Genomic DNA, 23,566 nt, shown 5'->3' with positions numbered 1-23,566 from the left:
TGGCTCAGCGGTTTAGCACTGCCTTCGGCCCAGGGCCTGATCCTGGAGACTCGGGATCGAGTCCCACGTTGGGCTCCCTGCATGGAGCCTGCTTCTCCCTCTGCCTGTGTCTCTGCCTCTCTCTCTCTCTCTCTCTCTGTCTCTCATGAATAAATAAATAAAATCTTTAAAAAAAATAAGCAAAGTATATAAAGAGGATTTACTAGGACACATAGAAAGATATTTTTCCAATCAAGAAAATGCAAATTAAGATAGCAATGATATAACTTTCTACCATTAAATGGGCACATCTTAAAAGATTAATAATATCCATTTTTAGCAAAAGGGGAAACACTTTCCTATACCGTAGGTATGAACGTAAAGTGGCTCAGCTTTTGGGAGGAATACTATTCATCCAAAATTATTAAATTTGTGTGTTCTTTGATGACTGCCCTGACCTCAGGCCACTCCTAGAAAGACATGTCCTCCCCCAGCCCCACCCCACCCCACCCCACACACACACACAAACACACACACACACACACATATACAGGACTGGCATTCATGGCAGCACTGTCTCAGGCTGAAGAGTCAGAAACAGCCTAAAACCTGGTGCTGGTTACATTACCTATGTTGCAGCTGCACGGAACCCATGCAGTGATGGAAAATAATGAATAGCTCTAGGTATTGACGTAGAAAGTGTGTCAAGGTATATAATTTTTTTAATGTGGATTATTAACAATACATCTAAGATCCCATTTATTTTAAAAAATCATATAGACATTTTATTTAAGGATGCCAAGAGATTACTCCTGGGGAAGGGAGCAGCACTGGTGGTCAGGTGGGAAGGGGGGAAACCTTTACATGTATTTCTGAATATTTTCAGTAAATCACACCAAGGATGTATTCCGATATTGCCTATAATTTTTTTTTTAATTTTAAAAGAAAAGACATAGATGATGAACAGGTAATACTTTTGCAAGCAGGTTTTAGTGCCATTTAAAAAAACAAACAAGAAAGCAAGCTAAGTTTGGAGCACTTTAGGTGGGTCCTTCCTACTGTCAGGCTACAAGGCATATTTTAGCAGCTCCCTTATAGCAGGCCCCCTTTACAGATAAGGAAACAGAGGCCTCAGCCCTGGCCCTTTCCCTATGTCCCCACACCACTGACACAGCAAAAACCATCAGCCTCCACTGTGGGGAGCCTGCCAGCAGAATTAATTCCAGGAGACCCTGCCTTCCCACCCACCCCCAACCCCCGCAGGGTCACTCAGAAAAGAAAACAAAGCCAGCTCACATATGCACAAATTTAATCCCGGCTATCCTGGTCCCCAATCCAGAGCCCTTCTAGGCCACACTTCCCTTCTCCTGGTCACCCACGGCCCAGTCATCCCCCACATCCCTCCCCACTGAGATGCAAAAGCAGGGCCCCATCTCCCAGGGGCCACTCTTTCCCCACCTTGACTCCTATTGAATACAGACACATGACCTTGATCTAACCTTGATCTGGACCCACACAGCAGAGGCAAAGCAGGAAAAAGAGGAGAGAGGGGAAATCAGGGACCCATCTGGGGCTGCAGCAGCCAGAACAGGAGTAGGAGCCAGGTAGAGGTTTGGAGGCATGAGAGAGGCCCATTGTTCATTTGCTGCTTGATCCACTTGCTGTATTTGGTGATGCGGGCATATACACCTGGATTCTCTGCTTTGGCACAGGCCTTTTCCCAGGACAACACCCCAGCCAGAATCCATCTGCCCTCGACTTCACAAGCCAATGGGCCCCCAGAATCTCCCTAGGTAAAGAGAAGAGGAGAATGGGAGTTCTGGGCCCTACTAGGACCCAGGACCCCCGAGGACCCAGAATGCCCACCCTCTGACTTCTGCTCGGAGGATTCTTTCACTCCTTGAGGATCTCACTGCATCCTTCACCCCTCAGTTATAGACCCATTCCAGAATATCAGGCAAGATCGAAGTCACAGGGGAAGGAAGAGGGGAGCAGAGCACTGCCTGGTGATGGTGACAAAGAGGGAAGCCCGGCAAACCCCACTCCGCCCTGGGGGTCACTCCCAACAGAAGAACTGCCAGAACCTCCCAGAAACTCACCGAGCACAAGTTTTCTCCGTAATTGGTGGCACAGATCATGTCCCCCAGGACAAGGGGGACAATGTGGGGGATGAAGGACTTCTTGCGGTAAATCTGGTCACACCTTTTATTGTCCATGATAAACACCTCAGCCTCCTGCAGCTCTGGGGTCAGTGTGGAGTTAACTGTGGAGGAGCCCGGTGGGGTGAGAAAGGACTCTTCACTGCACTCAGCCCTGGCCTCTTCCCACGGCCCTGTCACCTTCATTTCTGAGACTCAGCCAACCCACACCCCTTCGCACACCCGGTGCCCTTTCACCTGTCTGGCCCCCTGCGCTGTCCCATGAGCCCCTCACCCTCTAAGGCTCTCTCCTAGGATCCCTTTCTCTGGGAAGCTTTGGCTTCTGCACCCTGCAGGCCACAATCCAAGTCTCAGTGCAACCACTTACAAACCACTTATGACCATGTCCTGCTTCTCTCCAGCCTCTGAGCTTTGCACCAGTCGTGCCCTCAGTCACCCAGTTAACACTTGCTCCTCCTTCAGGCATCTCTGATAGATCCCATGGCCACAGCTCATCACAGACCCCTTCCAACTTGATCTCGAGATCACCGGAAAAAGCCTCTGCCTCTTCCCTTGTCAGCCTGGGCCCCCACCCCCATGCAGGTATGAAGTGCCCTGCAGGTGAGGCCCGTGTTCCCAACTCAAAGGGTTTGGTATGGGGCAGACACTCCAAGCTCATCAAGTCAATGAATAAGTGGGCAAGTCAATTTATGATTCCCTGACTCTGAGCTTCTGTAAGAGGCAGAAGATCATGCCTAGCCCAGGCACTACTAGACCGGATTGAGGTGGCCACAAGAAGCACAGTGGTGTCAACCATGAAAACAGTTTCCACATGAGGAGAGTTCTAGCGCATCCCAAGAACCAGGGCCCAGAGGTAATGGTCATGAGCCTCCCAAGAGGCACCTTGGAGGGGTCCGGCAGGCAAGGCCCCCAAAGGTGCAGCAGTACCCCTTCTGTGGTTCCACACCCCATCCCCGCCCATCTTGCTCACCTGAGAAGCGCTGTTTAGCCTGGCCCCAGCCAGTCACCCAGCACTGTGTCCCAACCTTCAGGTTGTAGCTGGGCTCTGGGAGGCAGATGGGCTGCACGTACTTGCTGAGTGCCACGGGCCTGTGGAGCTGCAGAAGGGCAACATCCCCCATGATGAAGGTCCGGCCCCAGAACTTGGGGTGCATAACGATGTCCTTCACAGGGATCATGGTGACCCTCAGGGAGTCTGCGGGCTTCAGCTTGTTGGTACCAAGAATCACTGAGTACTCTTTGGTGCTGCAGGAGACACATGGCCCCAGGTAGTAGGTGTCAGGTTCCCAGGCCACACCGCGCTCCCATCGTCCACTACTGAAGAACCTCCCGCTTAGCAGAAGCCCTGTCTGGTTTGCTCTGATTGCTTCACCTTGTTCATCCAGCCTGGAGGCCCTCAGGGCCAGGGACATGACCACTGCCCCCTCATTCCCTGTTCACATTGATTCGAGGTGGCCTCATCTGCATGTGGTGTATGCAAGTGGGCAGGTGCTGATATACGTGTACATCCTCATGTGCGTGAGAGATGGTGGCAGGGGGAAGGGAGGGTTTTCCTGTTGCCTTGCTCAAGTACAGTATTTGTTGCTTGGGTCTCCTGTGAGACCCTGAGCTGGCCTCTTCCCCATTCTGGATATCCCTTCCTACTCCCCTTCACCTCCCGACTTCCACACTGTTTCACAGAAGAAATGTGGGGGATAGGTCTCCAGGCCACGGACACGGGGGCCATACTCACCCTTGGATGCAGTGGGCAGCAGTCACTACCCAGTCGAGGTCAATGAGGGCCCCTCCACATACGTGCTCATTTTCCAGCCGGAGGCTCACCTCCCAGGGCCAATGGCGGATCACATCCAAATCCCCTGACCACCAGGGTTTGCCGCAAACTTCAAGAACAATGTCCAGGGGGACACGGTGACCACACATTGGAGGATGAGAACAACTGAGACCAAGATGTCCCCCCCAGCCTGAGACAATGCACACAAAGCTGTAAACTCGGGGGCTTGTCCACATTTCAAAGATGGGGAGACAGAGCCAAAGAAGGGAGAGCAGAGGCCTGCCCAGAGGCGCAGGGCTGGACAACTGACGACAGAGATACAAGGCTTCAAGATAGAGACACAGAGATATTACAGGGGAGAGAGAGAGAGAGAGATACTGAGACGACAGGGAATGATTAGCAGGGAACCCCAAAACAAGAGAGCACAGAAGGAGCCCTAGGACAAGCAATGCATTCTCTGGTGTCTGGCCTAAGTCCCGAGGCCATGTTCCTGAAAGGCCATAAAACTTGCTGCATCTTGTACATGCAAAAGGTCTGTCCCCACACTACTCAAAACTGAGGAGAGTTCCAGACTCATGTGTCAGAAATCTTTACACAGGCCATTCAAGAAAGAACCCCAGCATGGAGCCCACGGAGGCCCCGCCACCCCAGTTTCCAGTCTCCACCTGCATATACTTCTGAAGCAGTCGAGTTGTACAACTGTGTGAATGAACACAGATGCAAAAATTTCTAAATAAAATATCACTCAACATTATATTTTGAAAAAATAATGCACCACAATCATGTGGAGATTGTCCCAGGAGGGCCAGGGTGGTCCCACAATGGAAAAGCCCTCAGTGTATCTGCCACATAAACAGTTCTTTTTCTTTTTTCTTTTTTTTTTTTTCTTTTTCGCTAAAGGAAAAGATCATATGCTTTTCTCAACAGACACAGAAAAAAGACATTTGAAAAATTCAACATGTATTTTGACTAAAAAAAAACTAGAAACAAAAAAAAATATCTCTTAGTTTGGAACAGAAAGGAAATCCTTAACTTTATAAAAATTAGAGACCACAAACCTACAGCAAACACCACATAACACTGAGGAACAGACAAAAAGATTCTATATGGTCAGAAGCCAAGAATAATGGTACTTTTGTGGGAGAAGAGCAGCGAAAGTAAGAGAGATCTTAAGGGAGCTTTTGGGGGCTGGTGTTACTCTACTTTCTGACTAAGGCAGTGACTATACAGGTGGGTTCACTGTGAGACAATTTCTTGATCTGGACACTTAAAGTTTGTGTACTTTTGTGTGTATATATAGTACTTCAACAACTTACTGTTTAAATCAATAACACTTCTCTACTCCAGCACAATCAGCTAGAAACTATATTCAAAATAAGATATATTTTCAATAACAAAAAAATCATAAATACCAAGGAATTAACTTATCTAACACTATGCTAGATTTCTGTGGTGATACATATAAAACTCTAATAAAGAAAAAAAAAAAAAAAACCTCTAATAAAGAACCTGGAAAATGACCAACAGAGACATCCCTTGCTTTTAAACTAAACATTTCAGATGTACTTTTCCCCCAAATTAATCTATAAAGTCATCTTCCAAATTAGAATTTTAGGAAGCTTTATAAACTTATTCTAAAACTGAAATAGAAAAAACAAAAAAAAAGGTCCATGACTAGTTCAGTCTCTGAAAAAGCAGAATATAAAAGGACACTTGCCCTAGTAGGTATCAAGATACACATCAAAACCAGTAACAACAAAAACAGTGTGGTATTGACAAGGACAGACAAATGAAGCAATGGAAAAGAATAGAGAGCTTGAGTTTGTTCTGGGAACACAGGAACTTAATGTAAATAAAGGAGCCACCACCATCAGTGGGTGAAGGATGGATGTTGAATAGATGGTGCTGGGAAAACTGACTCACTAAAGAAGAAATAAGAAAACCAAAACTGGATTCCTCCCTAGAAGCACTTGGAGACCTAAATAGGAAAGTGAAACTCTTAAAGTTAACAGTAGACCATATGACATGGGGTGGCAAAGGGCTCCTTAAACAAAATCTCAAAATACAAACCATAAAGCATCAAACAGATTAATCCGATTATTATCAAAATCAAGGATTTTTTTTTTTAATCCTGGGAACAAAATTAACTGGCAGAAGCCAGATTAGAAGGCAATATTTGCAATATTGAAAATCAATACAGGGTGGATCAGTGGTTGACCATCTGCCTTTGGCTCAGCTTGTGATCCCGGGGTCCTGGGATCAAGTCCTGCATCAGGCTCCCCATGGGAGCTTCTCTCTCTGTCTCTCTCTGAATAAATAAATAAAATCTTTAAAAAAAAAAAAAAAAAAGAAAATCAATATAGGACTTGTATTAGGAATATACAAGGAACTCTAGGAAATCAACAAGAAAAAAAGAACAACAGATAATATACAAAGGAGAAGGACAGGCAATTTATTAGAAGAAAGTCAAGAGGCCAAAAGCACGTTGAGACATGCTGAAACCGATTAGTAATGAGAAAAATGTCAAACCAAGAAGCCATTTTTAATCTATTAGATTGGCAAAAAGATATAAAAGCTGCATTGTGCTATAGTTGGTAGGTCTGTAGCAATATATACACCCTTACGAATGGCTGATAGGAATGCAAAGAGCTGACCAAATCTGATTATGGGCAGTAGATAAAAAAGCACAGTACCAATGTACATTTTTGAGGTCGAGAAGTGGTTGATAAGTGAAGTTGATCAGTTGATACTATGGTTATCTAAGGGGATAGTCTTAGAAAAAAACATGTCTAGGTATTTAGGGATAAGGAGTCAGGCTATATGTTACCTTCAACTGATTCTGAAAAAAATGATGTATGTTTTCCTTGACCTATCTGTATTTTTGCAGTGTTTTGTAAGTTTAAAATTATTTCCAAGTAAAAAAAAAATTTAATAAAACCGGTGAAAAGAGGAGGAAACAGAAAGAGACCTAGAGTATCCATCATTTATGTAAGTTAAAAACACATGCACACAAAACCACAATATATATTTCAACAAGAACACACACAAGCAGAGACGCTCACTGAACATATAAGAAAGGTTGAGAGGAGGGGGAAGAGGGGGAATAGCAGTGAGACTTGGACATAAGCAGGAACAACTAACGTAATGAATCAAACAATTCACAACCAATCAGGGAGGACCTATGACTATGTAAGCTCACGAACAAGCGAGCAACCTAACCCACCGTCCCTGATGTCTAAGGATAAAGGCCCTTTAGAGAGCAGAGGTGTGGTTCAGTCAGTTAAGTGTCTGCCTTCGGCTCAGGTCATCATCCAAGGGCCCTGGGATGGAACCCCGCATTGAGCTCCCCGCTCAACGGGGGAGCCTGCTTCTCCCCCTCCCTCTACTGCTGCCCCTATTTGTGCTCTCTCACTCTCTCTGTCAAATAAATAAAATCTTGAAAAAAGGAAGAAAGCAAGCAGACCCATGAGACTAAATTCTGCTTCCTACACACCCAGAAACACTATCTATGTGACCCTTTTCAGAACACAGCCTCCAAGGAGCTGAAGTTTTTCTGAAGCAGTAGCTCACCCTACCCACCTGGTGTGGAAGTGTTTTCTTTATAACCTGGAGGGGAAAAGGGGAACAGAGAGGAAGCAAGAGATCATGAATTAGTTAATTTGTCCATTCGCCAAATGGGGGGGGGGGGGGGCAGAGTGTATCAAATAGATACCATGCTGTCCTGCGGGAGAGACAGAAGTAAACACACAACCGCTATGTGAGGTCAGTGCAGGGACAAGGCCGCAGGTTTCAGGGGAGCCTGGAAGAAGTGGGGGACAAGGAGGCTTCTGTGGAAGTAGGGCTATTGTGCCAGGTGTTAAAGATGAAAAGAAGGTAAAAACAGAAAAGTGACAATGACATTCGTTGTAAAAGAAAGAAACACCATGGTGTATGCCAGAGCCTCCAGAGAATAACGGACAAGGCTGATGATGGCAAGAAAGGATACCGTGGAGGAAAAGCCAGGGGTCAATCACCAGGGGCCTCAGGAGTGACGCCCAGAAGCAAAGGGAGCCTCTGGGAGGAGGAGGGAGGCCAGTGGAAGGGTAACAAAGTCAGGCTTGAATTTTGAAGCGTGAGGAGGAAGGTGACAAGTCTGGAGGCAGTGAGGGCCCACCAGAGTCTCCACGGGACCCAAGCAAGAAAAGAGGTGGTCTAGATGAAGAAGCGGCAGGGAGAACAGACACGGGGAGCTGGATGCGGGATCCAGGCGTGGCGACGTCTGGGATGACCCCCAGTTCCTGGTGTTAGAGAGGGGTGCCTACTATCCACCTACTCCAGGACAGAGTAAGAGCACCCAGTTTATAGGAAGATGAGGCCTCGGCCTCGGACCTCAAGAAGCAAACGCGTTTCCAGGTCACGCAGCAGAAGGCTGCACTGGCAGATGCTTGTTCTGTGAGGCAGTATCACAGGACCGGTCACTGCCCCCGGGGGAGGGGGCGCTGAAGAGGGAACCCAGACAGCCCTGCAGGGAACAGGGCTGACAGGGCGTGGGTGGCCTGGGGAGCCCGCGGGAGCGAGGGGGTTATCCTAAGCAGAGGAGAATCAGGAGGTGCGGCCTGAGAAGACAGGGGGCTGGAAAACCATGAAAACGGAGGAAGTGGGAGAAAGTCAGGAACAGCAAGGCCAGAGACACGGCAGGAGTGGGCTAAGGAATAAGGGCGAAGTGGGGAGGACTGGAAGGACGCCTGACCTGGGAACGGCTCCTTGGAGCAATCCTGCTCGAGGGGGAAGGGAGCCGGAGAAGGAACCTAGCAAACGGGGAGAGGACGGAGACGGGCGGCAACGTGGCTGGGGGAGCAGGGCGCGCAGGGCCTGCAGCCACAGCAGGGAGGCGGGCCAGCGCCGACCTCCACCAGGAGGGAGGGCTCTGACCGCTACAGAGACCGGGTCGGTGCGGGGAGGACAGTGTCGGCGGGGTTCAGGGGCCCCTTGGGCTGGAGCTGTCCGGGGGGCAGCCCTGAGGGCCCGCGTCTTCGCGGTGAATGAGGCAGCTGCGAGCGGGGCGTGGCGGGGGGTACAAGGGCCGGGGCGGGGCGGGGGGGGGGGGCGCTGGGGCTGGGCGAGAAGAGGGAGGCCGCGTGCGGCTGGCTGGCCTGCGGCGCATGCGCGGGCGGGAGGCCGGACGAGGCCTCGGAGGGCGGCTCGGGTCTCAGCCGCGACGGCCGCGTGGGCCCGGGAGGACGCAGTGGTGCAGGGGTGCACCCGAGGGAGGAGGCCCGTTGGGCAGGGGGCTGACACCATGCTAGGGGGTGGCCGCGGAGGGCAGGTGACAGCGTGTGGGGGTGGGTGTCTAGAGTCCCAGGCCCCCGAAGAGCTCGCAGGCCCAGAGGTCAGGGGTCAAGTGCCGGGGCCGGGCGGCGGGCGGCGTTAGGGGGCAGAAGGACCGCATGGGGGCGGGGGAAGGGAACGTGGCAGACACGCGGCGACCCACGACGGACACGCGGCGGCTGAGGAGGCGCCGCCTCACCCGAGTGCAGCAGCAGCAGCAGCAGCAGCAGACGGCGGCTCAGGCTCCAGGGCCCAGAGGCTGCAGGCCCAGCGCTGCGGCGGGGGAGCGCGGCGGCCATGAGGCCCGGCGGTGCCCCCTGACGCGGCAGACGCGGCGCCGCGAGCCCACGTGACGGCGAGCGTGACGCTGTCGGGGCGCCTGCAGCACGTGATGCGGCTCCGGGCACGTGACGACGCCCCGCCGGCCCCGCCCCCGCAGGCCTGCCCGCCCGCCTGTGGCCTGAAGGGAAAGTCCGTCCGTGCTGGCCCGGACCTCCGGCCGCACCTTGGTCCCCTGGGCTCGGTGCGTCGGAAAAGCTCACAAGTCCCATCGATCTGAGGATCTGAAAAGGCGGAGACAGCCTGAGGGAGGTGCGGTAGGGCTAGGGAACCGGAAGGCGCCTTTAGGAAGGTAGCTTGGAGCCGCACCGACGCCGACGCGGGGATGCCGAGTCCTGCGGGAGCCGCGACCAGGGAGAGGCGTTCCCCGGCCTCCCAGGCTGCGCCGGGGAGAGGATGGCCTAACCCGGGCCTCGAGCCTCGAGCCTCGGCAGCGCGGTCTCGAGTCTGCTGGGTGTGATAGAACTGGGAGCCGGCCGCCCAGGTTCCCGCTCCCCGTCCGGTGCTGGGGCGGGAGGTGTCCAGGTCTGCGGGCCGCGTGCCCCTGCTGGGAGCGAAGGGGGCCCGCATGATGAGTTCCCACAGCCCGCAGGGGAGTAGGAGGGACGCGTGCCGCTTCCACGGCGCGGCCGTCACGGGGAGGGTGCCTTCTGGACCCGTGCGGAGCAGTGGCCCCAGCGCAGCGCCGTCACCGGGAACTTGCTAAAGATGTAGTTCTTGCCCCCCGCCCCCAGACCCACGGGACTGAAAAGTCTGGGAGTGGAGCCAGTGATGTGTATTTTAAACAAGTCGGGGAGCCAGAGAATGAGAGTAAAGAACTAGAGCCTAAGAGCTAGAGCTCCTTCCTCCCAGCAGGAGCACAGATGTTTGCTAACAAAGAGGAGGGGACGGGGTGCCTGGGTGGCCCAGTGGGTTCAGCGTTTGTCCTCTGCTCAGGTCATGATTCCAGAGTCCTGGGATCAAGCCCCACATGGGGTTCCCAGCCCAGTGGAGAGCCTGCTTCTCCTTCTGCCGTTGCTCCTCCCCGTGCTTTGCATGCTCCGTGTCTCTCTCTCTCTCTCTCTCTCTCTCTCTCAAACAAATAAAATCTTGCAGCACCTGGGTGGCCCAGTGGTTGACTTTCTACCTTTCCAAACCAGGCTCCCTGAGGGGAGGAGCCTGGTCCTCCCTCTGCCTATGTCTCTGCCTCTTGTCTCTCACGAATAAATAAGATATTTTTTTAAAAAATTAATTCTAAAAACAAAAACAAAAAACATTGTGGAGTGGGGGCAGCAGCAGCAAGTGGAAGAAATGAAGAAGTATTTCTCATGCTTTAACTTCATTCCTTGTCACCAGTTCTGGTCTCTTGTGATCCTTTCCTCTGAGCTGCAGAGGCTGGTTAAGCTGCAGAGCTCGGGGCAGACGTGTGGAGTAGCAGAAGCAGGACCCGGCTAGGTAAAACCATGCAGAGGGCTCCCATATGAGCTGACAGGGACTCACCACTCTCCTGAGGGCTTAATAAAAATCATGAGTAGATCTTTTGCTACATGAGAGACTAATTCTCTAAAGAGTATGTTATATGCAACCCCACAATTTTCAGGAGACCAGAACTTAGAATGAACAGAAATACATTCCGTTTATTCAGTTGATGTCAGAAATCTGTGCATTGCATCACTGCCTCCACACAACTTGGGGTGAGCCTGGATGTGGCCACTAGCTACTGAGGAAGGGGGGCCCCATCACAGGGCTGCCATCACAGAGGGCCTGTGTGCCACAGGCTGGCCACGCACTAGGGGGATCCTTGCTGGGTAAAGGGGAACTCCTCCCAGCCCCAGACACACCCAAGGCAGATGTGGAAACCCCAGGTCTCCCACCTCAGCAGGGACATGGTGACACTTCCTCCCCCTCTGTCTGCACCACCAGCAAGCTGACTGCTCTGACAGAGTCTCAGGTGACAGCCTGAGCCCACACCCAGCTCCAGTGCTGTCTCACTGCTCCTGAGGTCTCTTCTGTGGTAGAGGCTCTCCAAGATGGCAAGGACGCACCGGGGTCCGCCTCGCAGGCTGGCTGGCTCTCAGGCTGGCATGCTTGCACTCCCTCCTTCCAGGCAGGCAGGGCACAGCCAAGGTGTGGGTGTGGCCGAGGCAGGTGATTGGGGCATCAGGCTGGGGCACTTTCTGGGCTCTAGTCTTGCTGCCACCTTCTACGGTGTGGTCCTCTACAGGGTCAGTGGATGCCAACCAGAATTGCAGGAAGGAGCATTTGAGTAGGAGTGGGAAGTCAGAGGAGAGGCCCAGTGTGAGACTCAGAAACAGGAGGGGAGTGGGCCAGGGTGATCATGGGGCCACCAGGATGCCCAGCGGCAGCAACAGGCACAGAAGTGGGAAGAAGCCTGCTGAGCCCAAAGAGCAAGCCTGATTCAAGTGACTGCTGATCCACTCTTTGTACAAACTAACATCTGTATAAACTATAGGAGAATTTTTGTGACCACAGCCAATGCCCCAGCTCACAATCCCCACCTGGACCCATGTTTCTCTAAATTCACAGACCAGGGGCCCCCCAGAATCTCCCTGGAGAAAGAGGAAAAAAAGCAAACACAGGAATGGAAGAGAATCAACATTAGAACTGGCTGATCACACTGCAAGTCTTGGGGAGACAGGCACACATAGGGCTTCCCCAGGACCCCACCTCCCCAAGCACCCACCAGCCCTAGGTTTCTGAGAATATTTGAGAATTGAAAACTAAGTGAAAAGTTTAAGAACCTCTGAGAAAGTCTCCTCCTTGCCAGGTGCTTATGGATGCACACGTGATATACAGCCAGTAGGCCCTAGTGCAGCAGCGTGTTGAAATCCTCTTGGAATACCCCTGTTCCTCCATTGCCCCAAGGTCTTCCCCAAGCCTCCCATGCCCCAACAACCAAAGGGGTGCCCCTGGCACAGTGAGCAGCTTCTACAGCCCTACTCCAGCTCTAAGGCTGGTGTCTTTTCTGATGGCTCAGTCCTGGGCCTCAATGGATGTGAACTATTTTGAATATCAACTGTGCATGGGAGGATCCCATACTCCTTATCTCTAACCTGAAACTTCTCCTGGCCTTAAACCCACATATCCAACACCACACATTCATCAGTTCCCCGTCTCCAGACTGTCCCAGATAGCCTAAGGCCCCCATCTCAGAACATTGCATGTCCTCTCCCAGATCTGCTCTGGTGCCCCCACTCTGTACCACCCAGCTCAGACAGAAACAGAGAGCCCTCCTGACCTGTCCCTCACCCCCACCCTCCCAGCAGTCAGTGACTCAACCTCAGGTACACCCTCTTTACCCCCTAACCACCCCAGGTCCTACTCAGAACTCAGCAGCATTGCCTAGACGATGGAAACAAACACCTAGCCTGCAGTCCTGCCTGGGCGGCATCAAGAAACTCAGCCCAGCGCTCCAGGCCACACATACTCCCACTCCAGGCCTCTTCCCTGGCCCTGTTGACCACCTCACTGCTCCAGACCTGGAAGACATGCCCTGAACATGACAGGTTCCCTTGCACCTCAGAGCTGCTGTATGTGAGGCTCCCTCTCCCTACAAGGCTCCTCTCCTCTTTCCAAGAAATCCAAATACTCATCCTCTGAGACCCAGCCCAAATGCCCCCTCCTCCAGAAAGCACTCAGTGCAGGAGTCCTGCAGGCACGCACAGGGGGACCCCAAGCGAACACCTTCAGACCTCACTCATGTATGACGGGTATGATGTCTTTGTGGCAGGGTTATGACTGGGGGGTTAACAGAGCTAATGGGGACAGATGCTCCCACTGGTCACATGCTAAGTGCCGCATGGGAGGAACCCAATGAAAGGAACTCAGAGTGTTAGCATTATCCACTCCCTGACTTCCCCCCACCTTGGCAGTGTCCCCAGGCAGCAAGGGCTGCTCCCTTTTGAAGGAACAGGCCAGGCCAGCTCAGGGGAGCAATGAGTGGTTCCCCCCACGAGTGAGGGGAGCGGTGGCAGATGAGCCAGGCCCTGGCACTCAGGAATGAGGAGACTTTGAGGGGACATCCTCGATGCGGAGGCCACCATGGAGCCATGAACTGACCTTGCAGGGACCCTTCTCCTCTTGATAGCCACAGATCATCCCTTGTTTCACTAGGGTGCGAAGTGTTCCTAACTGTGCCTGTAATATCTGGTTGCATTTCCTGTAGTGAAGAATGAGCTGCTTGCTCTCCTGAAGGTGAACCGGTACCATTGCTGAAGCTACAAGGAGAAAGTCAGGGTCTGTGTGAGTGGACAACACAGGAGTCCCCAAACCCTCTCTGCACTCACGCTCTGTTGCCCCCTGAGAGGAAGTCGGGGCAGTAGATACCATCCCATTGACGGGAGGGATCTGAATGTGTAGTGGTCAGGGGAGAGGAAGAGGAAGGGGTAAAAAAAGCCACGATGGGGGAAGGAGGGACACCTCAGGACAGAAGGAGGCAAGGCCTTACCAACCTGCAATGAAAAGCAAGTGTCACTCTGAGTACCAAGAGTAAGTGACAGGTGTCCTGTGCAGAGCAGAATCACAGGCTCTCAGACAGGTGATGCTCCAAAGGTACCAATCCAGCCTCTTCCCTGAGTTAGGAAGGCCCTAACCCTCACCAACAGGGTTGCTCTGGCTCAGCCTATACCCCCTGGCACAAAAAGCTCCCTCCCCACCCAGCAGGTACCTCCAGGGAGGAACAGCTGTAACTGGCAGACAGCCCATCACCTACCTCATCACCCTGGAGCTGAAAGCCACACGAGAGAAAACCCACCATCCCTGGCACCCAACCCCCCAGGTGCTAACATTCCAACAGCAGTTCTTTTTTAAAAGATTTTCTGTTTTTTGAGGTGGGGTTGGGGAGAGCGCACACAAGTGGGGGAGGAGCAGAAGTAGAGGGAGAAGCAGACACCCCTTTGAGCAGGGAGCTCGACTCAGGCTTGATCCCGAGATCCCGAGATCATGACCTGAGCCCAAGTCAGACATTTAACGGACTGAGCCACCCAGGTGCCCCTCATTAAACAATTCTTAATGAGGTTCAGTTACTCCCTGGCAGTACCTCATCCTCCTCCCTTGCCCACCTGCTAAAGAATCAGCTTCCCTGTCCCTTGTGGAACAGCTTGGGAGCCAAGGCCAAGGCACCAGCCTGCCCCCTCGGCTCCCCAACTACGGGTCTCACCTCCTTTTTCCAGGTGGCCCCAGCCAGTCACCCAGCACTCTGTCTTAGCTTCCACTTGGAGAACCCTTCTAGGGAGGGACACAGGACGGATGGATGAAGAGTAATTCACAGAGGAGGCCAGGAAAACAAGGGCAATGTCATGTCTCAAAGTTTTATCATCAAAAAAGTGATGGCAAAGGATGTCTTCAACTGGAACCACCAGTGCCGTTTCGGAATGAGGTTGTAACAAGTTGTCTCCCAGCCTCACTGTATATTCCTCGTGGCTGTGGGAAGAGGACGCAGCCTTCACAGAGATCCCGGAGCGTCTCTATACACCCCTTCCACACTTTCCAGGCTCTTCCCAGCCTGCTCCTGTCTCCTAAGCCAGCACCAGGCCCCTGCCTGCCTGCAAACCATATCCCATGCCCAGACCCTAACCACTCTAGCCAGTGGTCATCCGAGCGAGATCCCAAGGCTACCAAAGCAGCAGCCGGGAACTTGGTAGACACGCAAATTCTCAAGTCTCACTCAAGACTGAATAAAACTCAGGGGGCCGTGACTCCTTTTCAGAGGCGGAGGAAGAGGAAGCTCAGGGAAGGGAGTAGGACTGGCACCAGGTCACAGAGCCCAAGCTGGAGCCACAGACACTCACCCAATTATGCAGTTGGCGGCGGTCAGCACCCACTGATGAGCAATGAGGGAGCCTCCACATACATGTTTATCCCGGGCCTGCAGGCTCACCTGCCAGGGCCACTTCTTGTCTGAGGCGGGCACTGAACAGGCTCTCCTCGTAGACTTGGGGCCACATTCTAGCTGACTCACTAAAGAGAAGTTGCTGGAGGTGAAGCTACCATCTCCTTCCCACCCACAGCCCCTGGTCGGCCACCAGGACAGAGCCAGGTTTCCTCTCCAACCCTTCAAGACAGAGTCTGACCCTTCTATCTGCCCAGCCAAGCAGCTCCCCCTGTGGCCTCCCAGGCAGGCCTGTCCACACCTGTCCAGAGGCAGTACCTTGAGGAGACAGTGGTTCATACTCAGTGGTCTGATGGGACTCCGGGGCCTCTCCCACTGCGAGCGCTAGAAGCCGTGGGGCTGCAGTGGGTATTGGCATCCGCGGGGACTCCTGGTGCCCTGGTGGCGAGGGCGCCTCTGAGCTTGCCGGGGTCATTGCAGAGTCCTCGCTGGGGTCGCACCCCTCACCTGGGGAAGACGGTGAGGCAGGAGCTGGCCCGCGGGCACCCTCTCGCCTGCCCCTTCCTCCAGCACCCCTCCTCCACCCACTCCCCGTGCCGCCCAGCCTGCCCTCGCCCCCTCCCCGCCCACGGGGTCCCACCAAGCAGGGGCTGGAGGAGCAGGAGCCAGAGCAGGAGGCCCAGGGGGCCGCCCCGGGACGCCATGGGCCCGCGTGCGCCGCAGCCCTGTGGGGACGCCCCCTCGCGGCGGCTCTTGGCCCTGCCGTCGCTTCGCCGGCCGGACGAGGTGCTCTGTCCGGCACCCTTCCCAGCCAGCTGCACCTCCAGGATTCCCACCTCCCGGTTATCCGACAGAAAACAATCCAGAAGGCTCCTGAGGCGCCTGAAAATGCCATTGCTTTTATCAAGAGTAAAATAGAGATCTTCTGGGTTATACACCCCAGAGTGATCTGATCCCTGGAGCCCTCAAAAGGACAAGGAAATGCATTCTACCCAATGGAAAAATAAAAGGAAAGTAGGATACATAGAAAATACCAAACCAAAGAGCAGTATTGAATCCTAATATGATAGCATTTGCAATTAAGTGTTAACAGGTTGGACATACTAGACAAACAAGAATTTTCACATTGGTAAAAAAAAAAAAGATAAGGTCCAGAAATACACTATCTGAAAATACTAGATATTTTTTTTAAAGATTTTATTTATTTATTCATGAGAGACACAGAGAGAAAGAGAGAGGTAGAGACACAGGCAGAGGGAGAAGCAGGCTCCATGCAGGGAGCCCGTTGAGGGACTCGATCCCGGGTCTCCAGAATCAGGCCCTGGGCCAAAGGCAGGTGCTAAACCACTGAGCCACCCAGGGATCCCTGAAGATACTAGATATTTTTAAAAAGAGAGGCAGATACATTGGAAATAAAGGGACAGGAATGAAATACCAGACAAATCTGATGCAAAAGAAAGGTGGGATAGCAATTTTCTATCAGATCATAAAATCAAAGGTGAAGATTACATAAGGGGAGGGGGGGATCCCTGGGTGGCGCAGCGGTTTGGCGCCTGCCTTTGGCCCAGGGCGTGATCCTGAAGACCCAGGATCGAATCCCACGTCGGGCTCCCGGTGCATGGAGCCTGCTTCTCCCTCTGCCTGTGTCTCTGCCTCTCTCTCTCTCACTCTCTCTCTCTCTCTCTGTGACTATCATAAATAAATAAAAATTAAAAATAAAAAAAAAATAAAGTTAAAAAAAAAGGGGGGAGGGGGGTGCCTGAGTGGCTCAGTCAGATAAGCATCAGACTGGATTTCAGCTCAGCTCATGACCTTAGGGTTCTGAGAGCCCTGCATGAGCTCCACACTCAGCGAGAGGTCAGCTTGAGATTCTCTCTCCCTCTCCTTCTGCCCCCATGCTCCCCCCCCCCAGCTCCACGCACTCTCTCCAAAAATTAATTAATTAGATTACAGAAGGGACAGAGAGATTTATATACAATAAAAATAAGAAATAATTGAAAAGATGCAATGAGGAGCCCTTAATATGTAAAACAACAGGTGACCAACTTCATGAGAAAACAGAATTTTTGAAATATTCCTCTTAAGAAGCCCATTGCTTATGGAGGCAAAATTAAGCAAAAATTATAGGATATTTTTCTATGACCACCAATTCCTGATTTTAGCTAAGATCACGATCTCAGTGTCACAGGATTGAGCCCTGTGTCAGGCTCCATGCTCAGCACAGAGTTTACTGGGAATTCTCTGTCCCTCTGCCCCTCCCCCTGTTCACTCACTCTATAAACAAACAAATAAAATCTTAAAAAAAAAAAAAAAAAAAGGAAATCATGAGAAGAGCACTCAGCTGGCTCAGTTAGTAGAGTATGAGACACTTGATCTCGGGGTCCTGAGTTCAAGCCCCATGGTGGGTGTAGAGCTTACTTAAAAATAATTTAAAATAATCTAATAATTATTTTAGTAAATAATTTATTTAATTTTAATTAAATTAAATATAGGAAATAATTTTTAAATTATTTAATATAATAATTTTTTAAAAATCAAAAATAATGACGATTTAAAGGTTACTACCAATGAAAGCACTACATATGAAATATCCCATGTGATGCAGCTATAGTAGTCCTAGAAAGTAATTTAGAACTTTGACCATATCAGAAAATAAACAAAACTGATAACAAATGGGCTAAATATGCAGCTCAGAAAGTGAAAGCAATCAGTGGGGTACTTACAAAGACAGGGCTTGGGAGAAAAAAAGGAATAGCGGGAAAGAACAGCAGAAATCAATGGAGACAAAATTATGAAGAAGATGAATACAATCAGAATTTTGTTCTCCGAAAAGCTTACTAAGAGACAACATTCTAGGAAGATGGAATAAAAGAAAAATACAGAATAAATAAACGGAAGCAACTTAAAGATATAACATATTTTATTTTAATCATAGAAGAATATTATTAAATGCATGTGCTCACTTGTCCTTCTGGCCAAGATAGACTAATATGGATTGCCCTTCCCACCCAAACAACCAAGATGGGCAAAATATGAAACAAGGGGAAACTCGGTGGTTCAGTGGTTGAGCATCTGCCTTTGGCTCAGGGTGTAATTCTGGGGTCCTGGGATCAAGTCCCACATTGGGCTCCCTGCAGGGAGCCTGCCTCTCCCTCTGCCTCTGTCTCTGTCTCTCCCTCTCTCTCTGGGTCTTTCATGAATAAATAAATAAAATCTTATATATATATATATATATATATACATATATATATATATATATATATATATAAAAACGGTAGTTTTCAGGACCCTGGACACCAGACTACAAAGGGCTGGACCATTGATAGATGGAAACTGAATGGGGTGAGTCCTATCATGGCCTCTGCTTGAGGCCTTCAGAGTTTCCAGCCCACAGTTCAGAGAAGGGGAACCTAGGCAGAACCCCACAGATCTCCCTGAGGTGAGCGAGTGAAGCTGAGAGGCAGCGGACCCCAAGACAACTATACAGAGAACACTGGGGATGGGGGGAGAACTCTCAGATTCTGCAGAGACTCCCCCTCAAGTGTCCCCCAGCATATTGATTAGTGAGTGGTGGTGGGGACAACCTGCCTGAAGCTTGAGAAATAACCACTTGAAAAGATTAAAAATAACAATGCCTAGTGCTCACCTGAGGCCAGGAATAGTGCCTGTTCTCAGCAGGCAGACTGGAAAAACTGAAGATTCTTGGGGCACTGGACAGCATGTTCAGAAAGGTCTTGTCTCCAGGTGCAGGGCTGGCTCAGTCAGTTAAGTGACTGCCATCGGCTCGGGTCATGGTACTCTAGGACCATGCCTGCCTCGGGCTCCCCACTCAGCAGGAATTCTCCTTCTCCTCTGCCCCTCCCCACTGCTCATGCTCTCTCTCTCAAATAAAATCAAGAAAGAAAGAAGAAAGAAAGAAAGAAAGAAAGAAAGAAAGAAAGAAAGAAAGAAAGAAAGAAAGAAAGAAAGAAAGAGTCTTGCCTTGGCAACAGGAAATAACAGTCTCTAGAATGAGAAGTGTCCCCGTCCTTCAAATCTTCAAAGTGAGCCCTGAAAGTATCCGTTTCTAAGCAATTTTACTGCATCCCAAATAAAGCTCAAGAATATTTCGAGGAAAATATCAAAAACCTAGGTAAAAGTCAAAATATTTGGTGTCCTAACAAAGAATACCCAACACTCAAGGAGCATGAAGGTACCATGCGTAATGAGGAAAATAATCAATCCAGAGCAACCCAGAAATGACACAAATGTTAAAACCACTGGCAAGAATACTAAAACAACTATTATAACTGTAAGCTAAACATATATATTCAAAAGTTAAGTAGAGATATTGAAGATATAAAAAGACCCAAGTCAAACTTCCAGGTATAAAATCTACCATGTGTGAGATGAAAAAATACAGTGACTGATGAGAGTAACAGTACATTAAACATGGCAGAAGGAGGGATGAGTGAACTTAAAGACGTGACAATAAAAAAAAAAAATTACCAGAATGAAACAGAGGGAAAAGGAATTATAAAAAAAAACAGAACACCATGGGCTGTGGCTGAAGACATGTGTGCTGGCACTTTCACAAGGAGAGATGCTGTGCAGGAGAGACAAAAGTATTTAAAGAAATAATGGCCACTTTTCCAAATTTAATAAAAACAATCACCCCAGAGAGCCCATCAGCTCAATGAACCCCAAGCAAATGAAACTAGACTGAGGCACAACTTAATCAAATGGCTCAGAACCAATGATGATGTGAGAGGAACAAAAGGAAGGGTGACAGTAGGTGCCTCATCAGAAACAATGCAAGCACCATTCTCAGCTGAGGTTGATAAGATGACACCATGCCTTCCATTTTCAGCTGTCATGTCCCATTCCCAGGCTATCATGTCCCATATTTTTCCATTTTTGTGCTTTTTTGCTGCTGATTTTGCTGTTTAAAATGACCCCCAAGCATATTTACTGAGTGGCTGTCTCGTGTTGCTAAGGACCCTGGGCTGTAATATGTATCGCAGAGAAAATACGTGTTAGGTGAGCTTTGTACAGGCTTGAATTATACTTCTGCTGGCCCTGAGTTCAATGATAATAAATCAACAGAGTGTATTAAATAAGATGTCTTTAAGCCAGAAACAAACAGAAAATAAAGTTATATATTGACGACCTGATGAAAATGTGCAGTGAGACTCCCAGAAATCATTTTTTAAATTTAAATTCAATAAATTAACATATAGTGTATTATTAGTTTCTGAAGTAGAGTTAAATGATTCATCAGTTGTATATAACATCCAGTGCTGGGACACCTGGGTGGCTCAGTGGTGATCCTGGGGTCCTGGGATTGAGTCTGGCATCAAGGTCCCCGCAGGGAGCCTGCTTCTCCCTCTGCCTGTGCCTCTGCCTCTCTCTGTGTGTCTTTCATGATTAAATAAATAAAATCTTTAAAAAAAAAAAAAAAAAAAACAGTGCTCAGCACATCATGTGCCCTCCTGAATGCCTGTCATCCAGTTACCCCATCCCCCCAGCAACCCTGTTTGTTTCTTGTGGTTAAGAGTCTCTTATGGTTTATCTCCCTCTATGATTTCATCTTTGTTTTATTTTTCCCTCCCTTCCCATATGATCCTCTGTTTTGTTTCTTAAATTCTTTTTTTTTTTAAGATTTTATTTATTCATGAGAGACACAGAGAGAGAGGCAGAAACATAGGCAGAAGGAGAAACAGGCTCTATGCAGGGAGCCTGATGTGGGACTCGATCCCTGCCACCTAAGATCACGCCCTGAGCCAAAGGCAGACACTCAACCACTGAGCCACCCAGGCGTCCCTGTTTCTTTTTTTTTTTTTTTTTCTGTTTCTTAAATTCTACATATGAGTGAGATCACATAACTGTCTTTCTCTGTGTGACTTATTTCACTTAGCATAATATCCTCTAGTTCCATCCATATCGTTGCAAATGGCAGGACTTCTTTTTTTTTTTTTTTTTAATTTTTTTTTAATTTTTTATTTATTTATGATAGGCACACAGTGAGAGAGAGAGAGGCAGAGACACAGGCAGAGGGAGAAGCAGGCCCCATGCACCGGGAGCCCGACGTGGGATTCGATCCCGGGTCTCCAGGATCGCGCCCCGGGCCAAAGGCAGGCGCCAAACCGCTGCGCCACCCAGGGATCCCTTTTTTTTTTTTTTTTTTTTTGATGGCTGAGTAGTGGTCCGTTGTGTATATACCACATCTTCTTTATCCATTCATCTAGGATCATCAATGGACATCTAGGCTCTTTCCATAGTTTGGTTATTGTGGACATTGTTGCTACAAACATTGGGGTGCAGGTGCCCCTTTGGATCATTACATTTGTATCTTTACGGGTAATACTAGTAGTGCAATTGCTGGGTCATAAGATAGCTCTATTTTTACCTTTTTGAGGAAACCCTGTTCCTCAGTGGCTGCACCAGCTTGCATTCCAAACCAACAGTGTAAGAGGGTTCTTCTTTCTCCAAATTCTCACCAACATCTGTTGTTTCTTGACTTGTTCATTTTAGCCATTCTGACTGGTGTGAGGTGGTATCTCATTGTAATTTTGATTTGTATTTCCCTGACGTTGAGCATTTTGTTATGTGAGATTCCCAGGAATCTACTCCTGTATTTCTCTGAGAAGCAGTTGTTCAGTATTTGCTAATTCAGTGCTCATGGCTACTTCAGAGAACATAAAAACCACAAAACAAACAACAACAATGACAACAACAAAAACCTGTGTTATATTTAGCAACTGGGTTTGGGATGATTGGAGTAGAGAACTGAAACACTTATTGAAACTCAAATTATGGGGCGCCTGGGTGGCTAAGTTGGTTAAGCATCTATCTTCAGCTTGGGTCATGATTCCAGGGTCCTGAGATCTGCTTTGCCCTCTCGCTCTGCCCCTCCCCTCCACTCATGCTCTCTTTCAAATAAATAAATAAATAAATAAAATCTTTAAAAGAAACTCAAATTGTCTCATGTTGGCCAGGCCAAGTAGGTCAGCTGGGGTTCCCCAGAAGCAGCTCCTGAGCCAGAACCATATGCGAGGCTCCATGGAGGAGTGTTCCCTGCAGATCCACCTGTACAGGAGCAAGTAAAGCAGAATTGGCCAATGGGAGAAGCTACAGTGCATGTGCCACTGAGGTCTCAGCTGATCCTCCAAGAACCCCTTCCAAGTTGTCCCCAAGTAAGGGAAGAAGGCTGGACCTTTCTGTCCCTGTGTGCCAAGTATCTGCCAAGGGCTACATCCTATAAAACGATGGAATCCCGAGCAGTGCATTAGTTCCTGTGATTACATGCAGCTTTTGTGAGGGTTGCCGCTGAGGCGGTATTTCCAGGAGCTAGGGAATTATGTGATTACCCTGCCAGGGGGATTTGGTGGCAACACCACATGTCCCTCCAGGGTACCCCTTCCGGTTGGCTCCTGAGCCCTTCTGACATGATCCTGGCCACTTGGATGCCTTCCTTGCTACCTGGTACGACATGACATTTTTGTCTCATCTGACACATTTCCTGTTCCACAGCTGGATATTTCTCAAACTGTTTTCCCAAGAGGCCCTGATTTCTTTTGGTGGGAAAATGTATTTCACGACTGCCATCTGGGCCCTAGGAATACTTGTTGCTATGTGTCACTTGCTTCTTATGACTCGAAACCCCCAGCGCTTTTTTTGTTTGTTTGTTTCTCTTTAAAGTCTAATATATTTAGGAGAACTCACTGCCTACCCCTCAACCTCCTCCTCTGCCTGTGTCATCTATTTCTTTCAGAGGGGGCAGCCTGGGTGGTTCAGTGGTTTGGTGCCGCCTTCAGCCAGGGTGTGATCTTGGAGACTGGGGATCAAGTCCCACATCAGCCTCCCTGCATGGAACCTGCTTCTCCCTCTTGCCTGTGTCTCTGCCTCTCTCTCTCTCTCTCTCTCTCTCTCTCTGTCTCTCATGAATATTTCTTTCAGAGGGTGCTTCTGCCCAGCCACACACTCCTGACCTGAGGATCACCCTATCAACCGGCCCTCATCTCCTTTGTGGCCAAGCCCGGTGCCTGACTCACAAAAGGTATTCCATGAATATTAGTTGTGAAGACTAAAAGTGCTTACCACTCACTTGGCAGTTGGTGTCCTGCTTGCTGAGAGGCTTTGCCTAGCTTTTCTGGTAGCCAGAGGCTTATCCTCAGTAAGTAAAACCGCTCAACTAAATTC

The 23,566-nt window shown here is 49.7% G+C and overlaps 2 protein-coding genes across 4 annotated transcripts; both read right to left on the bottom strand.

Moving 5' to 3' along the window:
• Positions 1–737: 737 nt before the first annotated feature.
• Positions 738–9,555, bottom strand: LOC112666842 (serine protease 45-like). Its single transcript, XM_025458294.3, has 6 exons — positions 9,416–9,555; positions 7,489–7,515; positions 3,871–4,018; positions 3,109–3,383; positions 2,079–2,242; positions 738–1,768 (listed from the first exon to the last, which is right to left on the bottom strand). The coding sequence occupies exons 1-6, from the start codon at positions 9,513–9,515 to the stop codon at positions 1,535–1,537; spliced, it is 948 nt and encodes a 315-aa protein (XP_025314079.1). The 5' UTR covers positions 9,516–9,555; the 3' UTR covers positions 738–1,534.
• A 1,967-nt stretch (positions 9,556–11,522) lies between these two features.
• LOC112666843 (serine protease 44) lies at positions 11,523–16,120 on the bottom strand. 3 transcript variants are annotated; one of them, XM_025458297.3, is made up of 6 exons: positions 16,026–16,120; positions 15,704–15,892; positions 15,345–15,513; positions 14,714–14,976; positions 13,615–13,772; positions 11,617–11,752 (listed from the first exon to the last, which is right to left on the bottom strand). In XM_025458297.3, the coding sequence occupies exons 1-6, from the start codon at positions 16,087–16,089 to the stop codon at positions 11,738–11,740; spliced, it is 858 nt and encodes a 285-aa protein (XP_025314082.2). In that variant the 5' UTR covers positions 16,090–16,120; the 3' UTR covers positions 11,617–11,737. The 3 variants fall into 3 exon arrangements, with proteins under 3 accessions (XP_025314083.2, XP_025314082.2, XP_025314080.2); XM_025458295.3 differs by lacking the exon at positions 11,617–11,752 and adding an exon at positions 11,820–12,104; XM_025458298.3 differs by lacking the exon at positions 14,714–14,976 and having other exon boundaries at positions 11,523–11,752.
• Between the last annotated feature and the right edge of the window lie 7,446 nt (positions 16,121–23,566).

This window comes from Canis lupus, chromosome 20 (assembly GCF_003254725.2).
Source record: "Canis lupus dingo isolate Sandy chromosome 20, ASM325472v2, whole genome shotgun sequence".
In the NCBI taxonomy this organism is placed as follows: Eukaryota; Metazoa; Chordata; class Mammalia; order Carnivora; family Canidae; genus Canis; species Canis lupus.
This window is presented reverse-complemented; position numbering and strand designations above follow the sequence as displayed.

Excerpts from the sequence above, each read along its gene's own strand:
- LOC112666843 (XM_025458295.3), bottom strand. The coding sequence starts at position 16,089 with ATGGCGTCCCGGGGCGGCCCCCTGGGCCTCCTGCTCTGGCTCCTGCTC. Across the intron at positions 15,514-15,703 it reads TGAACCACTGTCTCCTCAAG|TGAGTCAGCTAGAATGTGGC; the intron begins GTACTGCCTCTG and ends ACTTCTCTTTAG. Across the intron at positions 14,977-15,344 it reads GCCGCCAACTGCATAATTGG|CCACGAGGAATATACAGTGA; the intron begins GTGAGTGTCTGT and ends CTCTTCCCACAG.
- LOC112666842 (XM_025458294.3), bottom strand. The coding sequence starts at position 9,515 with ATGGCCGCCGCGCTCCCCCGCCGCAGCGCTGGGCCTGCAGCCTCTGGG. Across the intron at positions 7,516-9,415 it reads GCTGCTGCTGCTGCACTCGG|GTTATAAAGAAAACACTTCC; the intron begins GTGAGGCGGCGC and ends TTTCCCCTCCAG. Across the intron at positions 3,384-3,870 it reads GCTGCCCACTGCATCCAAGG|CACCAAAGAGTACTCAGTGA; the intron begins GTGAGTATGGCC and ends TGTCTCCTGCAG.